At 39.2% G+C, this 25,385-nt stretch overlaps 1 protein-coding gene across 3 annotated transcripts in view; it reads right to left on the reverse strand.

Annotated features, from left to right (window-relative positions):
• Nucleotides 1-25,385, reverse strand: part of UBASH3B (ubiquitin associated and SH3 domain containing B) — a 169,914-nt gene that overhangs the window by 1,930 nt on the left and 142,599 nt on the right. For all 3 annotated transcript variants that reach the window (XM_027835673.1, XM_027835675.1, XM_027835674.1), the window contains exons 7-13: nt 24,339-24,474; nt 21,048-21,168; nt 19,781-19,903; nt 18,891-18,983; nt 17,450-17,594; nt 9,419-9,525; nt 7,279-7,388 (exon numbers count right to left, since the gene is read on the reverse strand). In XM_027835673.1, the coding sequence (XP_027691474.1) occupies nt 7,279-7,388; nt 9,419-9,525; nt 17,450-17,594; nt 18,891-18,983; nt 19,781-19,903; nt 21,048-21,168; nt 24,339-24,474 (835 nt within the window). The remainder of the gene's footprint in view (nt 1-7,278; nt 7,389-9,418; nt 9,526-17,449; nt 17,595-18,890; nt 18,984-19,780; nt 19,904-21,047; nt 21,169-24,338; nt 24,475-25,385) is intronic.

Raw genomic sequence — 25,385 nt, forward strand, 5'->3', positions numbered from 1 at the left:
TGTGTGTGTGTGTGTGTGTGTGTGTGTGTGTGTGTGTGTGTTATATGTATGTTGTTGTCTAGTTATTTTCAGGTCCACTTTTTCATGATCCCAGTTTTCTTGGCAAAGATACTAGAGTGATTTCAGTTTTTCCTTCTCCAGCTCAGTTTATAAATGAGGAAATGGAGGCAAACAGGGTTAAGTGACTTGTACAGGGTCACACTGCTATTAAGTGTCTGGGGCAGATTTGAACTTAGGTTTTTCTGACTCCAGGTCTGGTGCTCTATCTATTGCACCTCCTAGCTGAGACAGATAGAGTGTATACATGTATATATGTATGTGTGTACGTGAGATGTATAGATATAAATACATATCTATAAATAAATTATTAGTACTCTAAGTGTGAGATGTGAGGTCCTTATCCAAAGGCATTATAATAGAAGAACTGAATTACACTGACTTTAACTTTCTTGATATCAATAAAATCAGAAGATAAGCTAGAGTATCAGCTAGATGGAAAGATGAGTCACAGGTTCTTCTTGGAGAGGCACATAAAGGAATTGGCTGAATTGGCTCTATTATCCATCCAAAAGGCAACATGAAATATTTCATGCCAATTTTAGTCATCTCATATTGTAGTGTTCATAAGTATTTTCAAAAAGTCTATCATGAAAATAATTGCAGCTTATTCATGAACATCAGTTGCATGAGGATGACAGATCTCTTCCAATCCTACACATATGATCCTATACAACTCTATAAATTAAAGCAACGTACACTTTGATACTTGGGGAGAATGGTAAAACTATGTTGGAAAAATATGGTTTGGGAGTAAGAAATGGGAGAGACCAAAAGCTCAGGGATATAACATGAATCCTTCTTTTTTTTTTTAAGGAAAAAAAATCAGGAGGTACTAGATATGTCAAGCACCAAACAATACAAAAAAATGAAGCTGATTGTATTTTAATAGATAACTATTTGTTATTGATATTAGAACCCTTCCTGGACCAGCTATTTGTACACTGTCAGACTAGTGACTTCTGGCTAAGATAAAAATTGACAAGAAAACTAGAAGAATAAAAATGAGAAAAAGAAATGGCGTGTGATTAGAACAATTCCAACTGGACCTACTTAAAGAAGCTGTTGATGCTGAAAAATGGGAACAAGATAAAGGAAAGGATATCCAGACCAAATGCAACCACTTCTTAGAGAAGTTTAAATGATATAAATTAGCTGACACGAGGAGAAGAAAAGAATATGAAAACTGTCTTAGATAGCAAACACTTGCTCTCCTTGCCAAGCTCTAGCATCCAAAGGCAACATCAGTCTAGAACGTAAACTCATTTGTCAAATCTTATGAAGAAGGATAGTAGAAGATTCTCTGCCATACAGCCTCATCATATAACAAGAAGGCAATTGGAAAATAAGTTTATAGAAAAGTTGACAAGAGACCCAACTAAACAAAGCTATACTGAAAAGACATATGATGAAACTGAATGGACAACAAACAGATAAAATGAAAATGATACATGAAGATCTTTGTAACAAATACTTTTTTATTGTCAAGGACAGTGGTGCTACCACATTTGGACTCTAACATCAATACTCCTGGCTGTGCTATATAAGGAAGTGGATGTGGCACTGAAGAAAATAAAGATGAAGTAAGCAAATAGGTTAGATCAGGGGTGGGGAACCTGCAGCCTTGAGGCCACATGTGGCCCTCTAGGTCCTCAAGTGCAGCCCTTTGATTGAATCCAAACTTCACAGAGCAAATCCCCTTAATAAAAGGATTTGTTCTATAAAACTTGGGTTCAGTCAAAAGGCCACACCCAAGGAACTAGAAGGCTACATGTGGCCTTGAGGCCACAGGTTCCCCAGCCCTGGGTTAGATCAAGTACATTCAAAGGAAGTCTGTCTATAAGTTTTGAGAGCATTGAAGGATAAATTCTCTGGATATCAGAAAAAGTGGAAGATACCAAAGGTTTAAAAAAAATTCCAAACAAAACATAGCCTTAAGCATCATTCCACCAAAAGGTGGAAGAAATAATATCAGTAGCTACTGACCTATGCTACTTTCTCATATATGCACATTTTTGTAAGAACTTCATTTCTATTGAAATCATCTCTGACAAAAATGTGAGAAAGGAAAAGGATAGTTTTCACAAATGATATTCTAAAGCAACCACATCTTTGTAGCAGTTGAGAAAGATGTAGAAAATACAAAATCCCCTGTACAAATTGTCTGTTGACTATAAAAATACATATATACATATTTTAAAAAGTATTTTATTTGATAGAGAAAAATGAAGCCTTAAAGCTTTCCTCCAACAAGGTCTTTCTTCCATGCATATGCCAAAATTATACAGGTTTTGTAATAAGAGGAGATTTAAATAATTGGATTTATAGTCATTGTTCATGGTTAACCCACAACAATAAAATAAAAATGCCTAAATTAATTTGCAGATTTGGTGCTATACCAATCACTTACAGAAAGGATACTTTCTAGAACTAGGCAAAAGAATATGAAATTAGTTTGGAAGAACTGATGTCTAGAATCTCAACAGAAATAATGAGTACAAATACAATAAGGGATCATAGCATTATCACACCTTGAATTATATTTTAAAAATTATTATTAAAACTAAATTTTTAAAAATTAAAATTATTATTAAATAAAACCATTAAAACTACTTGGTACTGGTTTTAAAAAGAAAATAGATCAATTAAACTATCTAGATATGCAAGAAATAAAAATCAGGAATACAGTGTTTGATAAAACCAAGAACATAAAATACTAGGGGAAGATTCCCTGTTTAATAAGAAATGCTACAAAAACTGAAAAGTAGCAAGGATTTATTTAGATTAACATCACCCCAATAAATTCAAAATGGATATGTGACCTGAATATAGAAGGTTGCACAAAAAAAATTAGAAGCAAATGAAATCAAGTATCTTTCACAACTATGGCTAGAGAGAGTCAGAGTACTTTTAGCCAAACAAAAGATACATGACAGCATAAAAGATAAAACAGACAACTTTCATTAATGTGAAAATATATAAACTGAAAAAGCTTTTATGTAAATAAAATCAATGAAGATAGAATGAGAGAAACGGTAGAGTGGTAAAAAATATTTGCATCGGATATCACTGAAACATGCAGTGAATTGATACAAATTTATAATGTCAAAAACCATTCCTCAGTAGGTAACGATATGAACATCTTTTCGAAAGAAGAATTACAGACTCTAAATGACCACATGAAAAATGCCCCTGATTTAAATCACTACTAATAAGAGCAAAACAAATTAAAATAAGTCTAAGTTTTAGCTCGTATCGTATGAACCTACAGATATGAAAAAAAGATGGATATTGGTCAATGTCACCTGATCTATCTCCATTTGACCTTTTATTGTGGGATTACTTCAACTCTAGTCTAGTATGCATCAAAAACTCATTCTTTGAATGATCTTAAGACTAATGCCATCCTTTCAGTCACGGAGCAGCAGCTGATGAAGAAAACTTGTTTTCAGGTTTGAAAATCAACTAGAGAGATGTATAAAGCACAATGACAGTGGTTATTATGAATCTGAATAATACAGCAGTATTTGAAAATTTTAAGTAATTAACCTTTAAAATGTTCTTGTATGTTTGTTGCATTTATCCTTAGCAAAGTGCAGTATAGTGAGTGCTTAATAAATACTGGTTTACTAGGGCATAATGAAGGCTTAATAAATGCTGTTTTCCCTCCTTACATTTTTTAAGTTGTTAAAATTTTAAACTGTACTAAGACTTTTGGGATTCCATGTACAATGCAGTCATAAATAAATACTGATTTTAGTTAGAGGGGAAAAGGTGATGAAGAAGGTCTTTGGGGTAGATTATGGAAAGATGGGCATTCTGATGCACTGCTGATGGAGCTGTGAAGTGGTCCAACTCTTTCGATTTCAATTGTTGGTGCTGCTCGCTCCCTCCTCCAAACTGGACCATACCTGGGATGAGCTAAACCATTTCACCCAAATAGAACTTGTCTTGACCTCAGACATTTTCTATCCTACTACAACTATCCACAATTTTATAAACTTTTAAATGGCCATTAGTAAATTCAGGCAGCTTGGCTAAATAAAGCTCAGGAGTAATTCACATATAGAGATGTGTTCCACTTTAAGGAAATTCTAGACAAAAAATCTGAAATTATAATAGTAGCTAGTGTTCCTATAGATTTCCTAATTTTTTCTCACAACATACCTAAGGGAATACTACATTACAAAAGGACTCACCATAGGTTCCCCTTAAATAACAAGTGTCTGTATTTCAACTAAACGTATACCGTAGGTTTACGGCAACCTTGGAAAATTCAGGAGATCTCACAACATCAGAGAGATTTTGGAGGACCAAAAGGACAAAGGCTGGAATATGTGCAGGTGTGCATAAGTTAAGAATCCTCAGGTTTGGGCTTCCTGTGGGTTTTGAAGGGATTTATGCCTCCCTTTTTAGGAACCTTTGTAGGAAGAGAGATGGAGAAGAATGAGAAAGAAGAGCCACAACAGGGCTGTGTTTGTTCTTTACTGGGCCAGGAAGAAGAGACAGCATGTGCTGCCTTATTGGCTGTGGGCAGAGGAAAGTGGAGGCAATGAGCTCAGACATGAATGCAAGAGGCCTAGTAGGATCAGACTGGAGCCATCTGGAGGAGGCAGAGAGTGGCTAAGCCAAGCAGAGATGGGTGAGATCATATTGTGCTGAACAGATTTAACTGGTGAGAGGTCACTGTGATGCCCAGAGCTGACACTATTCTAAACTGTGATCTGACTAGCACAAAGTACAGAGGCAACATTACCTACTCTAAGGCTGCCTTATTATTTTTTAAGCAGCAGCAATATATTGTTAACTGTGTAATAGTTTAAAGCCCCCAGATCTCTTTCACAGGAACTGCTAACAGGTCGGGCCTTTCCCATGTTGTATTTACATAATTGATTATTTTAACCTAAATACAGGACTTGACATGTATCCCTGTTAGATTCTATCTTGTTGATTTCAGGCTAACATTTCTGACTCTTAAAACTATTTTAAATCCCGATTCTGTCATCTAGCACAAACACACAGTCCATGCTAGTGCTTGAAGCAAATTAAAATGTAATTGAGGAACATTTAACAAAATAAATAAAAATACAATAGAACATAGGTCATTAATATGTGGTTTTCTAAGTTAATATGATTATGCATGATTTAGTGACCCTGTTTCTATTTGGGTTTGGTGCCACTGATAAAGCATATTAGCTATTCCCTTTAGCTTGGTGCCATGCTCAACTAGAAGGAAAATCAGAAAGTTTGGTCTGTAAATACTATTTGGGATGTGAAAGAATGGCAGGGCCAGGGAAGCTTCAAAACCAGGCTCTGCCAAACTAATTTGGCAACAGAGGCCTTTGGGATTCAAAATAAATGAACAGAACTCATGCATGCTTGAGTGGGATTAAAAGGGGATTAAGGAACAAAATTGAGGAAGTCAATTTTATTTTAATACTGAAATATTGCCATTGAAATGGAGCAGTTGAGTTAGAGCTCCTTCCAGCTGACCACATGATTGATACACACACGAGTTTTCCTATTTGTAAAATGAGAATAATAGCACCTAACTCTCAGGGATGTTGTGAGGATAAATATTTGTAAAGTGATTTGCAAACTTTAAAGTGCTATGTAACTTTATTATTGTTTAGTCATTTTTCAGTTGTGTCTGATTCTTCATGACCTCATTTAGGGTTTTCTTGGCAAAGATACTGGAGTAGTTTGCCATTTCCTTCTGCAGCTCATTTTACAGATGAGGAAATGGAGGCAAACAGGGTTGAGTAACTTGCCCAGGGTCACATAGCTAGTAAGCGTCTGAGGTCAGATTTGAATGCAGGCATTCTTGACTCTAGGCCTGGTTCTCTATCCATTGTACCATCTAGCTGCCTCCCACATACCTACCAGCTATTATTATTATTTATTATAATTATTAACAATTCTAATCAATTCTGTAAGTTATGTAATTAGTCAATTACATAACAATATTATTTCTATTACAAATAATATATAATCTATTGGGGAAAATACATCTATCAATGGCATTCCTTACAGAATCTCTATTCTCATCATGTGAAATAGCACAGTTCTGCAGAACAGTTTAAAAATTGCTACTCTAAATTAATTTTTTGATACAGGCAACTTAATCCTAATGGAATTACCTGTCATGGTGAGTGCATGACTCTGGGATTGTGTAGTGTTTATCATCTTTACAAATGGGTTATTTTTCTAATTTTGTGATGATATGAGGTTTCTGTCAAACATCATAAACTTTTAAAGGATAGAAGAAACTATAAGAAATTATGTTCCAGATTATTCCACATTCCCTACTTCCTTCTACCTGTCAAAAATCTTCTTACCACTCAGAATGTGGATTGAAATACATATTGGTTTTTTTTTTTTTTTTTTGGCTAGGCAATGAGGTTAAGTGACTTGCCCAGGGTCACACAGTGAAATACGTTTTTATGTAGATGTGTTCAGTGTGAGAATTTGTTTTGCTGGAACATACATGCTTGTAACAGGGTTTTGTTTTGTTTTTTCTTTCCTTCTCAACGAGGAAGGGAGAAAGTGGGAGGGAGAGAAGTCAGATTTTCATTTTTTTTTTTTTTTAAAAAAAGACAGCCTTCTTACCATTTTTCAAGGCCTAATATAAGGGGTACACCTCAGTGAAATCTTCTTTGATTACCTTTGCCAGAAGTGAGCTTTCCCTCCTCTGAACTGTTAGAGTACTTACCCTCTTCCATTTCACAGGAGACATTTTCTGCTTTATGTTTTAGTTATGTAGCATTATGTGGCTTTTTATTCTTATTAGATTGTAAGTTTGAAGAGGGCAGGCGCAGTGGTTTTACATCTTTGTAATCCCAACACCACCTAGCGCAATATCTTATACAGACCAGGCCCTCGATAAAACATGCTGAAGGAAAGACTGACTGACTCCCTCTAGCTCCAGAATGAATGAACTGCCACACATGAAGATCTTGCATTTTGTTTTGTTTTGTTTTCTTTGCTAGGCAATGGGGTTAAGTGACTTGCCCAGGGTCACACAGTTAGTAAGTATCAAGTGTATGAGGCTAGATTTGAACTCAGGTCCTCCTGACTCCAGGGCTGGTGCTCTATCCACTAAGCCACCTAGCTGCCCCCAAGATCTTGCATTTTTAACAATCAGTCAGCCACTAAAACGTAATGAAACCATTAGGTACTACATACTACTTAAACTAAAGTTTAGGCAGTAGTGTGAATTACCTTTCGGACCATCTGCACAAAGTCCTTGGAGTTCTGGGGTGAGAGTCCTTGAAGTTGGCATGTACATGCTTCAAGGGAAGATGCATGGGCCACTATCAAAATGTTATTTCCTGGGAACAGAAAAGCAGAACATGTGAAAATGGATCTGGGAGATTCCACATAGGGGACATGCAGAATGGCAGCCTACCCTTGTGGCCTCTCATATTTCTCTCTATTATATATTCTGTTCCACCAAACTCTGCCATTCACTGTTCCATAAACATTTCCTTTGCTTTTCTGCCTCCAAACTTTTGTTTGTATCATTTCTAGAATGTCCTTCCCACATCACCATTCCACCCCCATCTCTTTTAAGACCCAGGACAAATGCCACCTCCTCCATGAAATTTCCCCTGATCTCTCTCTCCTCTGCCTCAGTTGAAAATGAGCTTTTTCCTTCCTTGGAACTTGGAGGGTGGTGCAATTGTTAAAGTACTAGACTTGGTGTCAGAAAGATCTCGGCTCAAATCCTGCCTCAGACACTTGCTAGTCATGTGACCAAGGGCAAATCACTTTAGACTCTCTGAGCCTGTCAGTTCCCTCATCTGTTAAATGAAGGGATTTGACTTGATGGTCTCTGGGGTCCTTTCCACCTTGAAATTTTATGATCCTTTGTACCTCTTTTATACAGTTAGGTTCTATTTTGTGATATAGGATTTGTGTTACAGGCAGTCAGATATATTAGATTAAAAAACTGGCCTGCTAGTCAGGATGACATGGGTTCAATTTCTACCTCCAACACATAAAGGTAGCTGTGTGACCCTGGGCAAGTTACTTAATCTCTCAGTGGCCCAAATAACTCTCTAAGACTATCCATCACAGAAAAGTGACTAAAGCTTTCATACCAAGAATTCCTTACATCAATGAATCACAGGTCTGGGCCAAAAAAAGAGAAGGATTCATAGAGATATCTTTTTCTTTTCTTCTAATAAAGATAATACTTATACTCCCAAGTTTGCATGGTGATTGTGAAGAAAGTACTTTGCAAACTTTAAGCACTTTGAAAATTTGCTATTACCATTACGGTGGAATGATGTAGAAAGAGTATCTCTCTGCTTCTCAGCTGCCCCATTTATAAAAATATTCCCTGCACCTGTCTTTTCTTTAGAGATGTTATACGGTTAAACAAGGGAAAATAAGTATGCATGGAAAGATCAGGGGCAGAGGGTCAGTAAGAGGATGGGACCTCGGAAGTTTCTGACTAATAGGACATTATTATGCATACATTAAGGCTAGGTAGTAGTAAAATGAGCGATATGAAAGTGATACCTGGGAACATTTTACAATAATTTGGCCATCCTAACTATTCAAAAATTCAAACAATAATTTGAAAACAGGATAGTTGGCTTTACAATAGAAATAGAAAGGTTATAATTCTATATATAGGGGATTTATTACAGAAGGAAAAAAATAAAAGAATCAAAACTTCAAGCAGCAATCAAATGGCTATGTAATCAAACACAGCTTTAACAGACTGAGATAATAAATGCCCTGAATAGATCAACACTATCCAGCATGCCATGTGACCAGCTAACAGGCAAAGCTGACAAGCTATAGTCTGCTACTTTTAAAAATGAGTTCCTTCAAACAATATCCAGTATGGTGCCATCTAATTATGTATTCCATGTTACATAGGGTAATGCTGAAATATCCAGTATAGTTCCATCTACTATTGTATTCCATGTTACATAGGGTGATATGTTACAATATCCAGCATGGTGCCATCTAATATTGTATTCATGTTACATAGGGTAATGTTACAATATCAAGCATAGTGCCATCTAATACTATATTCCACATTATCTAGGGTAACATTACAATATACAGTATGGCTCCATCTAACACTGTATTTTCATGTTACATAGAGTAGCATTATATACAGCAAGGTTGCAATGTGCCTCAATGCGGTCCCCTGTCATCCAGAGTACTCAGAGGATATTACAAACTTAACATGAAGGTTTAAGCAAAAGGTTAGGGAAATATTTCTCTTCCCTGTTAACCATTTGGCTGCTAAGACAATCTTAAAAGAAATAAGAGAAGAAAGGTAATTATGCTAGAGAATAATCGCTGAATTCAAGGTAGAGTGAAAGATAACATTGCTTACCTTTGCTTTTACATTCACTGATGATTTCTTTCGTGACTTGGAAGCTTCTACTGATGTATGTGTCATAGGACTCAGAAATCACTAATTTGCTGACTGGTATATGAGGTCTATAGACAAAAGAATGACCAAAAGGAATTAAGACATTTTGATAGCTGAAGAGAGAATAAGTAATAATAACAAAGATGAATATGGGGTAGGATAGGCAGTTGGCATAATGAATAGCGAACAGCCTCTGAACTATGAAGACCTGTGTTTATGTCTATTCCACACTAGCTGTGTGACTGAGAGCAAGCCATTTCACCTCGGTACCCCAAGCAGCCCTCTAAGAGTGTAGGTTGCAGAGAAAAGGTGATCTGCATTGGTAGGGAAATTTTCCTTATCAGGAATTCCCCATATAGACATCCAGTCCAAAACACAAAACACAGAGTAAATAAACCCCATCTTCTTATTGGCCCTCTGTCCCATTTTTTCCACGCATATTGATTTTCCCTTGTTTAACCATATACCATCCCTAAGGAAAAGGCAGGTACAGAGAATATTTTTATAAATGGGGCAGTTGAGAAACATAGAGATGCCCTTTCTCTACATCATTCCACCATAATGATAACAGCAAATTTTCAAAGTGCTTAAAGTTTGCAAAGTAGTTTCTTCACAATCATCATGCAAACTTGGGAGTATAAGTATTATCTTTATTTTACCAATAAGGAAATTGAAATTCAGAGAGGCAATCCTTAGAAGAATTAAAGTCTAAGGAATCAACGGGCTACTCTGTCTACACAATGACAGTTGACTTTGCCATTGTCTAACCCAGGGCTGGGAAACCTGTGGCCTCAAGGACACATATAGTCCTCTAGGTCCTCAAGTGTGGCCCTTTGACTGAATCCAAACTTCACAGAACAAATCCCCTTAATAAAAGGATTTGTTCTGTAAAACCTGACTCAGTCAAAAGGCCATACCCAAGGATCTAGAAGGCCACATCGGACCTCAAGGCTATAGGTTCCCCACCCTGGTAACCATAGCTATAATGATTTCTTATGGTCAAAGGGCTAGGGGAAGGAAAAGCTGAGATGACATCTCTTGATCTAACGGGGTTCCTAGATATCTCCTGAATCTGTGTCAGGCATCTTACCCACCTTGTACCAAACACTCTTTAGAAACAAGTCTAAGAAATATTTAGGACTGTGTTTACTTCTTCCTTTAGCAGGCCTCTTAGTAAAATGAAAAGGACATTGGACAGATCATCAGGAGAATTGGTTTAATAAAATCCTATAATGTTAAAGCTGGAAGATATGTTAGTCCAAATTTCAAGTTCAATCACCTAATTTTACAGATAAGGAAATTAAGTGACTTGCCCAAGGATACATAACTTGTTCATATCAAAGCCAGGTCTCCTGCCTCCTTGATGCCCATTCCACTCCATCATGGTTCTAGGCCTCACTTGGACAAGTCTACAAGCATCATGGTATGGTGGAATTCAATTCCACAAGCATTTACCAAGTACCTACTATGTTCCAGGTACTCAGACAGGGTACTGAGGATCAAGAAATGAAAATGAGACAGGCTTTGCCCCCAAAGAGCTTATGTTTAACAGGGACAATACAACACACACACAGAAGTAAATATAAGATGTCGACCAAATAAATACAAAATGATTTTGGGAGGGAGGGGAGCTAATAACTGATGACATAAGGAAAGGGTTGGAAGTAGGTGGTTTGTAAGGTCCTTTTTCTTGCTCTGTAGAGCCTTTGTCTTTTATCTGCAAAATATATATGTCTAGGGGGCAGAGGAAGGGGGATGAGAAGATAATTTCTACGAGTAACTTCTAGTTCGAAAATTCTATAATGCTGCATTTTGTGAGTGTTTATAAAGACTTTACTAACTCTTTCCACTCTTAACCACAGTTAAGAGAAACTGGACCTAAAGTCAGTAAATACCAAACGGCCCAAAGAACTGAAGGACTATTGCTGTGAGTCACCATTTGTGTCTGACGATCAGCCTTACTTTTTCTAGGCCTCAAGGCTCATAAGACTACTAATTTATACAGCTGCATTAACAATACTTTTCCTTCCATGACTGCAGGTATAAAGGACAACTGGTGCCTCTCAAGGGATCAGAAACACTTCTTTAGTGATCCTCCAAACCCACTCAATCTATTACTGGGTCTATCACACATCATACATACTATGGAATGTAAGCTACTTCAGGGCCAAGATGATTTCGTTTCTGTTTTTGTATCCCCAATGCCTGATCTGATGGAAAAACCTCAAAGGCATTCTGGCTCAGGTAGGCAAAGAGTGTCTGGATTCCCAGACTAGTTTATCTAGTCCGTAAGTAGAACCTTGGCTGACCCTCTTAGAGGAATAATCTCCCTACTACTTCCCCTTGTGTTGAGGAATCAGTCTGTAGTAAAAGAAAAACAATACTTTTATAATATAGTTTGTTGTTTAGTCATTTTTCAGCCATGTCCAACTCTTTTTGACTCCTTTTGGAGTTTTCTTGGCAAAGATACCGGAGTGGTTTGCCATTACCTTCTCCAAGAAGGAAACGTCCCCATTTTACAGAAGAAGTACTGAGGCAAATAGTTAAGTGACTCGGTCAGCGTCAGTAAGTTAGTAAGTATCTGAGGCTGGATTTGAATTCAGATCATCCTGACTCCAGGCCCAGTGCTCTATTCATTGCACCACCTATCTGCCCCCACCAATTAGATCTGTCCAAAAATAGGATGGGTTGCAGAGAGTTATTGGATTCCCCTCCTTGGAGGCTTCCAGCAGAGGCTAGATGATACAGTGGGAATTCTTTTTCTGTATAGGTTGGATAAGATGGCCACTGAAGTTGCCCTTCCAACCTTCAAATTCTGTGAATCTGTAATTCTTCTCTGTGCCTTGTGGCTTAAACTGTGACAAAGACCATAGCTGAGCACAAGTCTAGACCCTGTTAAAAGATGGGACCTTGTTTTAATGTAATGGATTGGTGCAAGTGAACAGGAGAATAAGGACCAGGACTGAGCTCTCCCGGCTCTTAGTCATCTGACCTTGGTCATGCTTCTACCATTCCTTGGGCCCCACTTTGCACCTCCCTCAATGCTTTTCAGTCTAAAGTTATTTCAACAGAAGTATAACTTGAGGAGCAGTGGCCTTTCAGATGTGCATAAACAAAAAGGGTCGATAGGTTCAAAGGTCAAACAAAAGGCTGCGCAAATACACACTTACAGATAGGAATTGGGAGTAGGCACTGTGCACGTTCTGTCATTGAAGTTTCCTGGATTCATCCCTCTTCTGTGTATGTGAGTGAACAACAACAAAAAATGGTGTAGATGGAATGATCCATGCACATTTTTCAAGTCAGAATGAGAAGAATTTTAGGAAATGCTTAAGGGGAAAACCAGAGACCTATATTCAACCGAGGTCAGCTGGGAGTGGAGCTGTGGGGGAAGATGCCTTGCCCAGGCTGGCAACCAGATTCCCCATCAGAACATACAATTTCTGTTGGCTCAACATTACCTTTGGCTGCATTCCTCATACCAGAGCAAAACTATGGCCTGAGGGAGAAATGCCATGGAGGGGGAGAGAATAAAACATGAAGTACAACTATGGGGGTGGGGGGGTGGGTGAGAGAGACATTTTAAAATCTTGAATCTTTTTCTTTTACTACAGACTGATTCTTCAACACAAGGGGAAGTAGTAGGGAGATTATTCCTCTAAGAGGGTCAGCCAAGGTTCTACTTACGGACTAGATAAACTAGTCTGGGAATCCAGACACTCTTTGCCTACCTGAGCCAGAATGCCTTTGAGGTTTTTCCATCAGATTTGTGCTTCTGGCTTTAGAAAAAGAAGAAGGGGCAGGATATCACAGGGGAGAAAGAGCTGGTTAAAGTGATCACTTGTCCTAAATATAGTCCTCAGACATAAGAGTGACATCTCCCATCATAATTACTAGGAATGTCTATTTCTATAAAAAGGCATTTTACAAGTACCTGACTCTATACTTAGTGGTTAACATATTAATTGAAGCTAGATTAATTTAATTCCTTTTCTTTTTGATAGTTACTAGAGTATCATCAGGAGAATACTATCATATGCATACATATATATATATGTATATATACATACACACACACACATATACCCACCCACTCACCATATATGGTATATATATACACACACACACACACATATATATACATACACACATATACATATACATACATACACACACATACACACATATATATATGGTATTATGGTATGGTATGGACAGAGTATACCTAAATTTCAGCAAAACATTTAATGTAGTCTCTCTTAACATAGTTGCAAATTGGAGAAGCTTGGGTTAGACGGCAAGAGTTCAATTCAGACCTGGTTGAATGTCAGGGCCCAAACCATAGTCATTAATGGACCTATGTCAACATGTAGGAAAGGTCTCCAGTGGAAGGGCCCAGGGATCTATGCTCAAGTCCTTTGATGTTCAACATTTTTCTTTTTTTTAATCAATGACTGATGAAATCTTATCAGATTTTCAATTGATGCCATATTTGGAAGGTCAGATAAAATGCTGGATGAAACAAACAGAATCCTGAATGATGGATCAAATATAATCAAGCTTTAGTAATAAATGTGAAGTCTTACAAGTGGGTTAAAAAAATCAGCTACTCATATGAATCTAGGAGTTAGAGGAGGGCACCATGGATAGACAAAAGTTGATGTGAAGAAAGGTCTGGGAGTTTTAACAGAAATCAAGCTCAATATTAGTCAACAGTGTGAGACGGCAGTCCAAAAAAAGCTAAGTCAATCTTTGACTACATTAATGTCCAAAATTAGGGAGATGATTGTCTCACTGTACTCTGCCTCGATCAGACCACATTGGGGGTATTGTGTTCAGTTCTAAGACCTATATTTTAGGAAATAGAAAAACTGAAGTGCATCTTGAGGATGCAGCCAAGGGAATGAGAGGTCTAGAAATGATGCCATATATAGATAAGATGAAGGAACAGGGGATGTTTAGGCCAAAGAAGAGGAGACTTGGTAAGGGTTAGGGAGATATGATAGCTGTTTTCAAGTATCTGAAAGACTATCATGTAAAGAAGGTATTGAACTTGTTCTGCCTGGCCCCAGAGGCTGCTAGGTGGCATACTGGATAATAATAATAATGATAACCCAACATTTATATAGTACTTACAATGTGCCAGGCACTGTGCTAAGCACTTTACAATTACTATTAATTACAATTATTTGATCTTCACAACAATCCTGGGAGAAACAATCCATTTTATAGATAAGTAAACTGAGGCAGACAGAAGCAAAATTACTTGCCCAAGGTCACAATGCTAGAAAGTGTCTGAGGCATGATTTGAACTCAAGTCTTCCTGACTCCACCACCTAGCTGGATAGACACTGACTAGCTGTGTGACCCTGGGCAAGTCACTTAACCTGCCTGCCTCAGTTTCCTAAATTGTAAAATGTGAATCATAATAGCAGGGTTGTTGTGAGGATCAAATGAGATAAAGTTTGTAAACCATCCATCCATCTATCCTTCCTTTCTAACTAGGAATAATAGGGTAAAGTTGCCAAGGTAGAATCTGGTTCAATATATGAAGAAACTTTCTAACAATTAGGATCTAGAGAACAGAACACATGAACATAATTGCTGCTTATAAGTATATGAAGTACTGCCATTGGGAAGAAGGATCATAGGATTCAGAATTGGAAAGGACCTTAGGGATCATTTAATCCATAAGTAGAGTGGGCCACCTCAGAAGGTAGTTGGTCCCTCCCTCACCCTGGAGGTCTTCCAATAAGGGCTAGATGACCACTTGACAGGGAGGCTACAGAGTGGAGAAGGGGGGAGTAATTCTAGTTTAGAGAAACACTGGACTAGATGCCTTCTGAGCTCCATTCCAACTCTGAGATGGAGTCAAGTCAAGTCAACTGGCATTTATTAAGTGCCTAATAGGTTCTCGGCACTATGCTAAGTGCTAGGGATACAAAGAAAGGCGAAAGACAAGCCCTGGCCTCAAGGAGTTTATAATCTAATGGGGGAGACACCATGCAAACAACTATGTATAAATAAGACATTGTTGTCTTTGTTCAGTCTTGTCTGAATCTTCATGACTCCATTTGGGGTTTACTTGCCAAAGATACTGGAGTGGTTTGCCATTTCCTTCTTCAGCTCATTTTACAGATGAGAAAACTGAGGCAAACAGGGTTAAATGACTTGCCTAGGGTCACACAGCTATCAAGTGTGTGAGGCTAGATTTGAACCCAGGAAGATGAGTCTTCTTGACTCCAGGACTAGTACTCTAACCATTGCCCCATCTAGCTGCCCAAAAAAGACGTATATGAGAGGAACTGGAGATAACCACAAAGGGAAGGCACTACTTGCATGAAGGAGCACTGTGTAAAGCTTCTTGCAGAAGAAAAGATTTCAGCTATGATTCTATAATAATTCTATAATAATCAACTTTCAATTACTAGCATGTGAATAATATACTTTGTGGATTATTTAAATACAAATGTAGATGTATATGTATTTCATGATTAATTCCAGAGCAGGAAGTCTGATCTAGTAGCATTGGACTAAGAATAGGAAGACCTGGATTCAGGTCTCAGCTCCATCTCTTAGTGGCTGCACAGCAGTGAGAAAGTCATTCCATCTTTTAATGTTAATTTTCTCATCTGTAAAATGGGGCTATCAATGCTTCCATAGGCCCTCACAGGGTGGTTGTGAAGAAAGTGATTTATAAGCCCCAATATAAATGTTATATATATGTATATAAATGTTAATTATTAATCTATATTCAGTAAAAAAAAAAAAAGAGGTATGTGACCATAGGCAAGTCATATGACTCCTCTGGACCACGGTTTCCTTATCAATAAAATGAGATTAATACTACCTGCCCTACCTGCCTTCATCCCCTTATCCCTTGGAGAAAGTACAAAGATTATATAAGACATAATCCCTACCTTCCTAAAGCTTACTTTCTAGTAAAGGGGATAAGACATAAAACAGATGTACAAAATGGGACTTTGTAAGTACAAGAAAGAATTGTAAAACGACGTGCTGCGGGAGGTTGGGAGTAGATGGGGGAGGAGGTCATTACTAGCCAGGGAAAATAGAGAAGGCTTCATGGAGGAGGAGACATTTGAGGGGGACTTTAAAGCATGGGGAGGAACTCTGTAGCAGAAAGGAGTTTCAGACATGGGGAACAGTGTGACCAAAGGCATGGCAACAGATATGGTCAGCATGGCACATTTGGGAGGATTGTTCTATAGGATTGTTGTATAGCACTGTAAGGTTTACAAAGCACTTTACAGATGATATCTCAGTGGATCTCCACAACAAACCTGTGAGGGTCATATTATATTATGCCCATTTTACAGATAAGAAAGCTGAGGGTTTTTTTTCTCCTCCAGAGAGGTTAAAGGGTCACACAGCTAGTAAGTATTAAAGGCAGGACTTGAACACAGATTTTCCTAACTCCAAGACCAGCACTTTATCTACACACCATCTAGCTGCTTCAAAAGAATTAATACTTATTTTCATGTGACTTTGAACCAAACACAATCATGCAAGCAAATCTTCAGGAAAATAAAATCATAATGCATACTAATGCCTAATCACTTTTGGATTATTTACTATTGTCACATATAGTTCTCCTATATTACTACAGCTAAATGAGACCTAAGTCTGGTCAGTCACACAATTATTGGATGGCAAGTTGAAATAATTTTTTAAGATTCAATTTTATTTTCAGTTCTGAATTTTCTTCTTCCAACCTCCCTTGCCCCCCATTTCCTTCATCCACTGAGGGAAGAGAGAAAAATAAAAACCCACTACAATTATGTAAAGTCAAGCAGAATAAATTCCCATATTAGCCACATTCCTCCCTCCCTCCTTCTCCCCCCAAAAGTGCTTCAATCTGCACTCTGAGTCTGTCATTTCTCTCAATTTGGAGGTGGATCACATGAAACTGATAATAATTTGGAAAATCATCTTTAAATCAATCTCAGGAAATAACAATTTACATAAGGCTACCTGTAGGTTGTATCAACACTCAGGTTGGCAGCAGCTAAGTCTGATGGGGATATCCAGGCAGGCAAAGTATTTCCAGCGACCCACTTTGTCCACTCAAACAAGCCAGGCTCCACACGGATCTTCAAGTGATTTTCTTGCTGTAAACCTTGTAAGGGGAAAAGAAAATGAAGGCAAAGGGAAAGTTAGTTAATATTCGTTGTCCATTCTGATTAAGTCAGCAGTTTCTTTTCCACTTGGCTGCTGTCTCCAACTCATACAAGAATTTTCAAATAAGCCCATTTCCAAAGGTGGTTTTTGATCTCCCAGAGTGAGTTACAAATACTCAGAACTTGAGGTACTGGCCAAACCATCATGCTATTGGGTGGTGCCTCATTTAAAGGAGAAAAAAAAAACATAGGTAGGGAGCCGCTGAAGATTCCTGACCATGGGGATGAGGTAGTTAGTTCTATGTTTTGGAAACATTAATTTGGCAACAGTGACAGATTACTGAAGGGAGATTCATATCCAATCTCTGTCCTGCCAATTTCCTGCCAATGTTGGCATATTTTCCATTTATCACCTCCTCTCTCTTCCAGCTATTACTACTCTATTATGTACCATCATTACAACTCACTTAAATGGTGGCAATCATCTCCTTACATGCCCTCTGGCCTCCAGACTCTTGTTCTTCTTCCATCTATTCTTAGCCCATTGCTAGAACAGTCTTCCTTATTTGTAATCTGATTGTATCACTTCTATACTCAGAGCTCTTCTGTGGGCTGGCCTACTGAGCAAAGTTCAAGCTCTTTTGTTTACTATTTAAGGACCTTCACACAGGGATAGTATCCTATTCATATTCTCAATTCTTTACTCTGTTAAGCATTAGATGCTTCCACCAAACTCATGTTCTCTGTCTCCCGAATGTGCCATGCTGACCATATCTGTTGCCATGCCTTTGGTCACACTGTTCCCCATGTCTGAAACTCCTTTCTGCTACAGAGTTCCTCCCCATGCTTTAAAGTCCCCCTCAAATGTCTCCTCCTCCATGAAGCCTTCTCTATTTCCCCTGGCTAGTAATGACCTCCTCCCCCATCTACTCCCAACCTCCCGCAGCACATCGTTTTACAATTCTTTCTTGTACTTACAAAGTCCCATTTTGTACATCTGTTTTATGTCTTATCCCCTTTACTAGAAAGTAAGCTTTAGGAAGGTAGGGATTATGTTTTATGTAATCTTTGTACTTCCTCCAAGGGATAAGCGCCATGCTCTGCATATCTAATAAATGTCTATTGAATCTATTGCTGACTGCTGAGAAACTACATAAGCCTAACTGTTTTCCATGGAAAACAAAGTAAAAATGCTAGGTTAAAAGTCCCATCTCTTTAGGACAACTCAGTGTGGAGATGCCCAGAGGCTGGGGACTAGATGACACTTTTAGGACGTACAAACTTATGATTCTTACCTTTCAGAATGTTGTGTGCAGTCTGGACGCATCGAAGGGATGGGGAACAATAGACGTGGTCAACAATGGTGTTACTTTCTAACAAGGCCTCACCTACAAAGAGAGATAGAATCCACCAGCTATATTTGGTCAGGGCTAGTAACCAAGTGTGGCCCCACCTAGCCAGGGCACCCAAGGCACACAATGACTCACACAGAAGCCTAATGATCTGAACCTCATCCCCAAATAAACCTTTCACCAGCATCCCCAACAAAAAACAAAAGTGATAAACTCTTTCATCTTTTCTCTATTCCATCTCTGCAGGCCTAATGAGCAGCAAAATGCTCAGTTAGCAGGGAGCTGAGCCCTAGGTAATCCAGGGGCTGGATAATGGATTTTATGATAACAGATTGTAGATTTATATTGATGAAAATGAAAGCAAATAAAACCCTAGAGCATTAACTCTCAGACACCAGAGACCACTCTAATCTTTTGCTGAATGTTTATATTTTTCGGATAGTATCCACTTCCTTTGGAGCAGAGGCTGAAGGCTCTAGATGGTGGGTGTGGGATAAACCAACAAACTGATGGATTCAAAGCTGACATGTACAGAGCCAGCTTTAGCCAGAGCAGAATGGCCATTCATCGCTGACGTTGCCTGTCTCCTGTTCATATTTTGGCCTCCCACGTAAGTTGTCGTGGCAAAGGCAGCTTCTTTATACCTGGAAGGCCCCAAGTTCTGTGGCTACAGGGACTCACACCAGTAGCAAGTACAGAAAAGTCCCATGAAGAATGTGCTCTAACTCGAGGCTCAGAAAGTACTGCCCTGCATTCCACGGGGGGCAGCCCCCACAGCATTTCCTTCCCTCAAGATGGTAACCCACAAAGAAAGTTATTCTGGAATGACTTACCTACTAGTCTGGCTTGCATACACCCAAACACAGTGATTGGTGCATCTTTCTCATAATCCCGGAAACCACCACTCCTTTGAGGTAAACTGTGAGGCATATTCAGGTTGGTGCGGATGTAACGGCCTAAGAGAGAAAAAAATCAGGCACAGAACCACTTGAATTCTCTGCTTTTTAAACCTTCTCTTAATAAGCCTGCCATTCTAGTCCTTACTGGCCAAGAGACGCTAACTCTACTTTAGAGCAATGGAAAACATTAAGAGCATTCAGAGAGCTGAAACTTGCTTGGCAATTATATTCTGGAGTCTTTTCCGTTCTGCTTAAAAGTTATAGGGAGGTAGATTTTGCCTCCATACAAAAAGCTTCTTAAACCATTAAATATGTTCAATAGTGGGATGGGCTGCCTTGTGGGGTGAATTCCCTGTCACTGGAGGTGTTCAATTGATGCTAAATGACCACTTATTGAAGCTGCTGGAGAGTGAATTCACGCATTAGAGAAGAGCTATACCAGACGACCTTATATGGCACAGAGAAAAGAACACAGACTCTGGAGTCAAGAGGACATGGGTTCAAATCCTGCTTCCGAAACTTCCTACCTCTACAACCTTGGGCAAATGATTTTCATTTAATCTCTTTGGCTCCAAGGTTCCTCATTTGTAGAGCAAGCCAGTTGGACTGGATAGCCGTTGAGGTCCCCTCTGGTTCTTCTATAAATTCATATGGATGATTTATGGACATCTTAAATTCAAAATGTCCCAGATGAAACTTACTAGCTTCTCTTTCTAAACCTACCATTCCCTTAAATGTCACTATTTCTGTTAAGTGCACCAGTATCCATCAAATGACAAGTTCAGAACCTTGGGGTCACCCTTGACTCTTCCTTCTCTCCCTTATCCCCTGTTATCTAATCAGTTGTCAAACCTTGCTGGTTCTCCCTCTACAGAATCCCTTGCATCCACAGTAGCCACAGCAAGGAAGTAGATAATAATAATAATGATATCTAGCATGTATGTAATGCTTTAAGGTTTGCAAAGCACTTTGTATATGCTGGCTCATTTGCTCCTCACAATAACCCTTTAAAGTAGGTGCTACCCCTATATCCTAGGGATATAATAAAGGAATATGGTCTAACAGATAGAAGATGCTTTGAGTTGTTCAGGAGAAATGGGTTATAGAGCACAGTGAGAATTCTATAAAACACTCCAATTAAATGCACCCTTGAGGCCAGGGTAGGTCTCACACGCTCACATGCTAGCATCCATGAGCTCACCTTTGGCATCAAAGCACTGGGATAGCCAATACTTCCCAAACACAACATCCATCCTCTCCCCATGTCGACAGACAAAGAGGCATCGCTTCTGGGGGCCGGGCTGGCTGTTGACTCTCAGGGGCTATTCAGGGAGAGAAAGAAAGTAAATAGGTGGGAAGTACTTTGAGGCAGCATAGTGAATTACAAGGAATGCTGAACTCAGAGTCACAAGAGCTGAGGTCAAATCCTGGCTCTGCGAGAATAGCCTGTGTGACCTTGTGTAACTTCTCAGGGGTTCAGTTTCCTCATCTGTAAAGAAAGGATTGAATAAGATGACTTTTAAGGTCCCTTCCAGCTCTAGCTATCAGATCCTCCAACAGCCAAATGGAAAGCCCTGCTTACAGGTAGGGCAATAGGATTATTATTGTTTTTAGTAAATGGCCATGAAGCCATAAGGCTAACTGATTTAATGCTCGGATCTAAGAAGCTAAGGAGTCAGTCAACAAACATTGATTAAGCATTGTGTAAATGCCAGGAACCATGCTAAGCATTGGGGAGTAAGTTTGGGAGACTCAAATCCAAAATAAAGAAAGGCAAAAAATAATCTTTGCCTTCAAGAAGCTTATATTCTAATAGGGGAGAAAAAATGTACAAAACTAGTTAGTGGTGGGATAATTTCTTCTTCCAAATGAGGACACTATTTGGTAGTAAGATGTCTTCAGGGAGTAGGTCTACCATTATTACAAAACTGATAGTTTTTATAAAGAGTACATTTGCCATCTGGAGGACCATGACCGCTTCCAGACTCTCCACTCTGACCCTACATGTCGAGAATGCCTATCTTTAGCCACTGTGTTACTGTGCTGATCACAGGATGGTAAGGCTGGAAGAAACCTCAGAGCTTATCCAATTTAATGCTCTGATTCTGTAGGTGAGAAAACTGTAGCCCATGGAGATTGAGGGACAGAGCAAGGGGGTGAAGCTGGATGCTCTGGCTGCAAAGCTAGTGCTCTCTTTGCTGCCTTTCTGATACCCTTTCTCTACTCCAGAGCTACAGTGGCTCCCTATTACCTCCTGTGCTCTGGAGCCAGAAGCTGTTCTTCTTGAGCAGTGACCTCATAGAGAGAAAACTTGTCATTTCACGCATGTCCTTTGCTCTGGTTCCCTGATTTAACCTGTGTTCTAGCTGGATGAATCTGCTCGCAAAATATGATCTGGTTAATCTTGCCTTAGAACTTTTATATTTTTTTTTCCATGAAACTAGAATGTATCCTCTTCTCCACCTAGCTGGGTCCCTTCTTATCCTAAAAATCTGATTCTACATGTAGTGACAGAGTAATGGATGAGAACGCTTGAATTGGAATCTCCCAAATTTACCAACCCTATGACCGGGGAAAGTCATAGCTCTCTGAAGCTAAGTTTCCTCATCTGTAAAATGGGGGGGGGGGGATTTTACCTGCCCTGCCTACTTTGCAAGGTCATGAGGTGCAAATTAGATAATAAAATCAGAAGTGCTTTTAAAAGTGACATTATCATCTCTTTCTGGAAATCCACCCTAAGTAACCCCACCTCAGTCCAATGCCACACTCACTCAAGTATATATTCTTTGAGCTTATAAGAGTGAGAGACAGACACTCAAAGATACATAGAGACATAGACAGAGACACAGAGGGACACAGAAAGAGACATATGAGAGAGATAAAGACAGACAGATACGGACAGAAACAAGAGAGACAAAGAGAGTAACAGATACAGAGATAGACAGAGACAGAGTAACATATAGAGCCAGAAACAGAGGCAGGAAGAGAAACAGAGACACAGAAAAAGACAGACACAGAGGAGAGAGACAAAGAGAGGAACAAAGACATATATAGAGACAGAGAGAGGAAAAGGGAGTGAGAAAAAGAGAGAAGGAGAGAGAGAAAGAGAGAAAAAGAGGGAGAATTTTGTCTCTTCTTTCTGGATTGAGATTTCTAAGTGCATGCTTCACATCCCCTTCCTTTTTTTCCCCATAGTGCTTTGTGCTCAGCACATAATAGGTATTCAGCATTCTCTGACTGCATCCACATTAGTGTCCCCCCCAAAAAAGCTCCAGGGAGGACTACTGCTATCTCTTTATATCGAATTATTCACATCTAATTTCCATCCTGACCAGCTGACTGGTGATGCTTTAATTACTGAGTAGAGACTCCCAGTCCTTCCTTCTGCCCTTCTATTTGAGACAGCTATTCACAATGTGCTGCCCCTGACTGGCCCTATGTGCTCATTTATAGCAAATGAACCTAGTTGAACAGTGTAGGGGTGGCAGGGTTCTCTCCAGCTGTTTCCCACTATTCACTTAGAAGAAACCTCTGCTCCAGTCAAAGTGGTATCCTCACTCTCCCCAGGTTACATCTTGAGCTTGCTCATTTTTTTGACTTTGCTCACCCCATCTAAAATATCTGTCTCCAAGAAAATCCTCGCCATTCTTCAAATCCTCAGCCCTTCCAAGAAGTTCTCTTACTGTCCTGGTCTACATTGACAGCCCTCTTCTCTAGACTCTGATAGTAACTATTGTCTGTATTATTAATTTGGCACTTAATCATACACTGTGTGGTTTAATTGGTTATATCTTTTCATGTGCAGATATCTTATTTCCCCAGCTAGATTGTAAACTCCTTGAGGGCAGTAAGAAACCATGTCTCATACTTCTTTCTATCCTTCCAAAGTACCTAACTATATGTAGTGGACGATTATTGGATTTGGTAATCATAATAGGGTTCAAATCTCTCCTTGGATATTTATTCACTGTGTGAGCATGGGCCAATTACTTCACTTAGAGGCCTAGTTATAGATATATAATGAGGACCAAGGACAAACAACATCACAGGAGTCAGGAGTGGGTGGGGAGACAGATAATTATATTTGTACAACCTACCTCAACCTCAAGGGTTGCTTGAGAAAAGTGCTTGGCAAACATTAAAGGGACAAGGATTGAACCCATGATTTCATTGGTGAAGGGATCTCCCAGGATTGAAATTCTTCCACCACTGCAGGACCACTGTTGGTACTTTCCCCACAACTTATGTTCTTAGAAGTTTGCCATGAGTATTAGAGGTAACATGACTTGCCAAGAGTCAAACAGCCAGTATGTGTTAGAGGCTGGTATTAAATGTAGGTCTTTGTGGCTTTCTTCCCACAATACCAACATACTTCTCTCAGGCCTTAAAGCACTATATTAATGTGAATGATGTTGTCTGGTATGTGCTCAGTAAAAACTTATTGACCAAACGATTGTTAGAATGTTTCCCAAACGTTACTGGCCAAACTTACTTGCATGGGTTGGCAGATGATGGTGAGGGGAGACGTCTCCCCTGGACCCTGCTCCTCCTGCTGCCGCCTCTCCAAAATGCCATCACTGAACATGAGTGAGCTGGAGGACGATGATGTGCTCAGAATTGAATATGAACTACAGAGAAAAGGACAGGAAGACACAAACTATTGGTACCATGAGCAACAGGCCATGTGTTCTCTGGCCTTCAGGATGAATAAGAGTATGGGACTTAACATGAAAAAACATGGGTGGCGGTGATGGTGGTGGTAAACGGTAAAGGGGGAAGATGTGGCATCCAGATTCCTTGGGAAGAACATCTTGTTCTACTTTGAAGAGCTAAGCCATTAATAAATTAAGAGTAGAGAAATTCACTTGTGCATGAATCCATCTGGAAGCCCCCTCTGGGCAGGGATGGGGTCCATCATTTATATATTTGGTACAGTGTCACTGGCATGGCTGGCTATAGCTATAATGCCACAGCAATTATATGCCATTGTTTCCAGTTATTATCCCAGCTGAAAAGAAATAAAAGATTCCTGTTGTTAATCTTATTGTTCATAGACATTTTCATAGGAATGAAGGGCTTTTTGCATCCCTGCCCAGTTGTCTTCACCTCTTCAAAGTCAGGCAAACCTTATGACTGCTTGCCTCCTCTCTCCCGTCCTCTCCTGCCTCCCCTCTCAGGCCTCCAAATGAGATAATCATACGGCGAAGCATTTCACAGGTGAGCATCCTCGCCATATATAAAGGAACAGAGCCAAGAACTTCCATTCAAAACTTAATGAAGGACTGTCGGAACCCAGTTAGGGTTAACGCTGAGTGGGAGGCAGTCACATCCAGCCCCTCTTTCCTCCCACATTAAAGTTATTTTGAATTAGTAAGTTGCCAAGATGGTTCATTTCATAAGTGTGGCCATTTAATTTTGGTTGTTGGATAAATTCAGTGAAACATGTTCTCTGGCCTCTCTGGACAACCTGAAGGGAAGCATTTAATGCATGTGTTACACGGATACTTACAAATGAAGGCCTTTCTTCCTGCCACTAATA

This window comes from Vombatus ursinus, unplaced genomic scaffold, assembly GCF_900497805.2.
Source record: "Vombatus ursinus unplaced genomic scaffold, bare-nosed wombat genome assembly UNPS02014816.1, whole genome shotgun sequence".
NCBI classification, from domain to species: Eukaryota; Metazoa; Chordata; class Mammalia; order Diprotodontia; family Vombatidae; genus Vombatus; species Vombatus ursinus.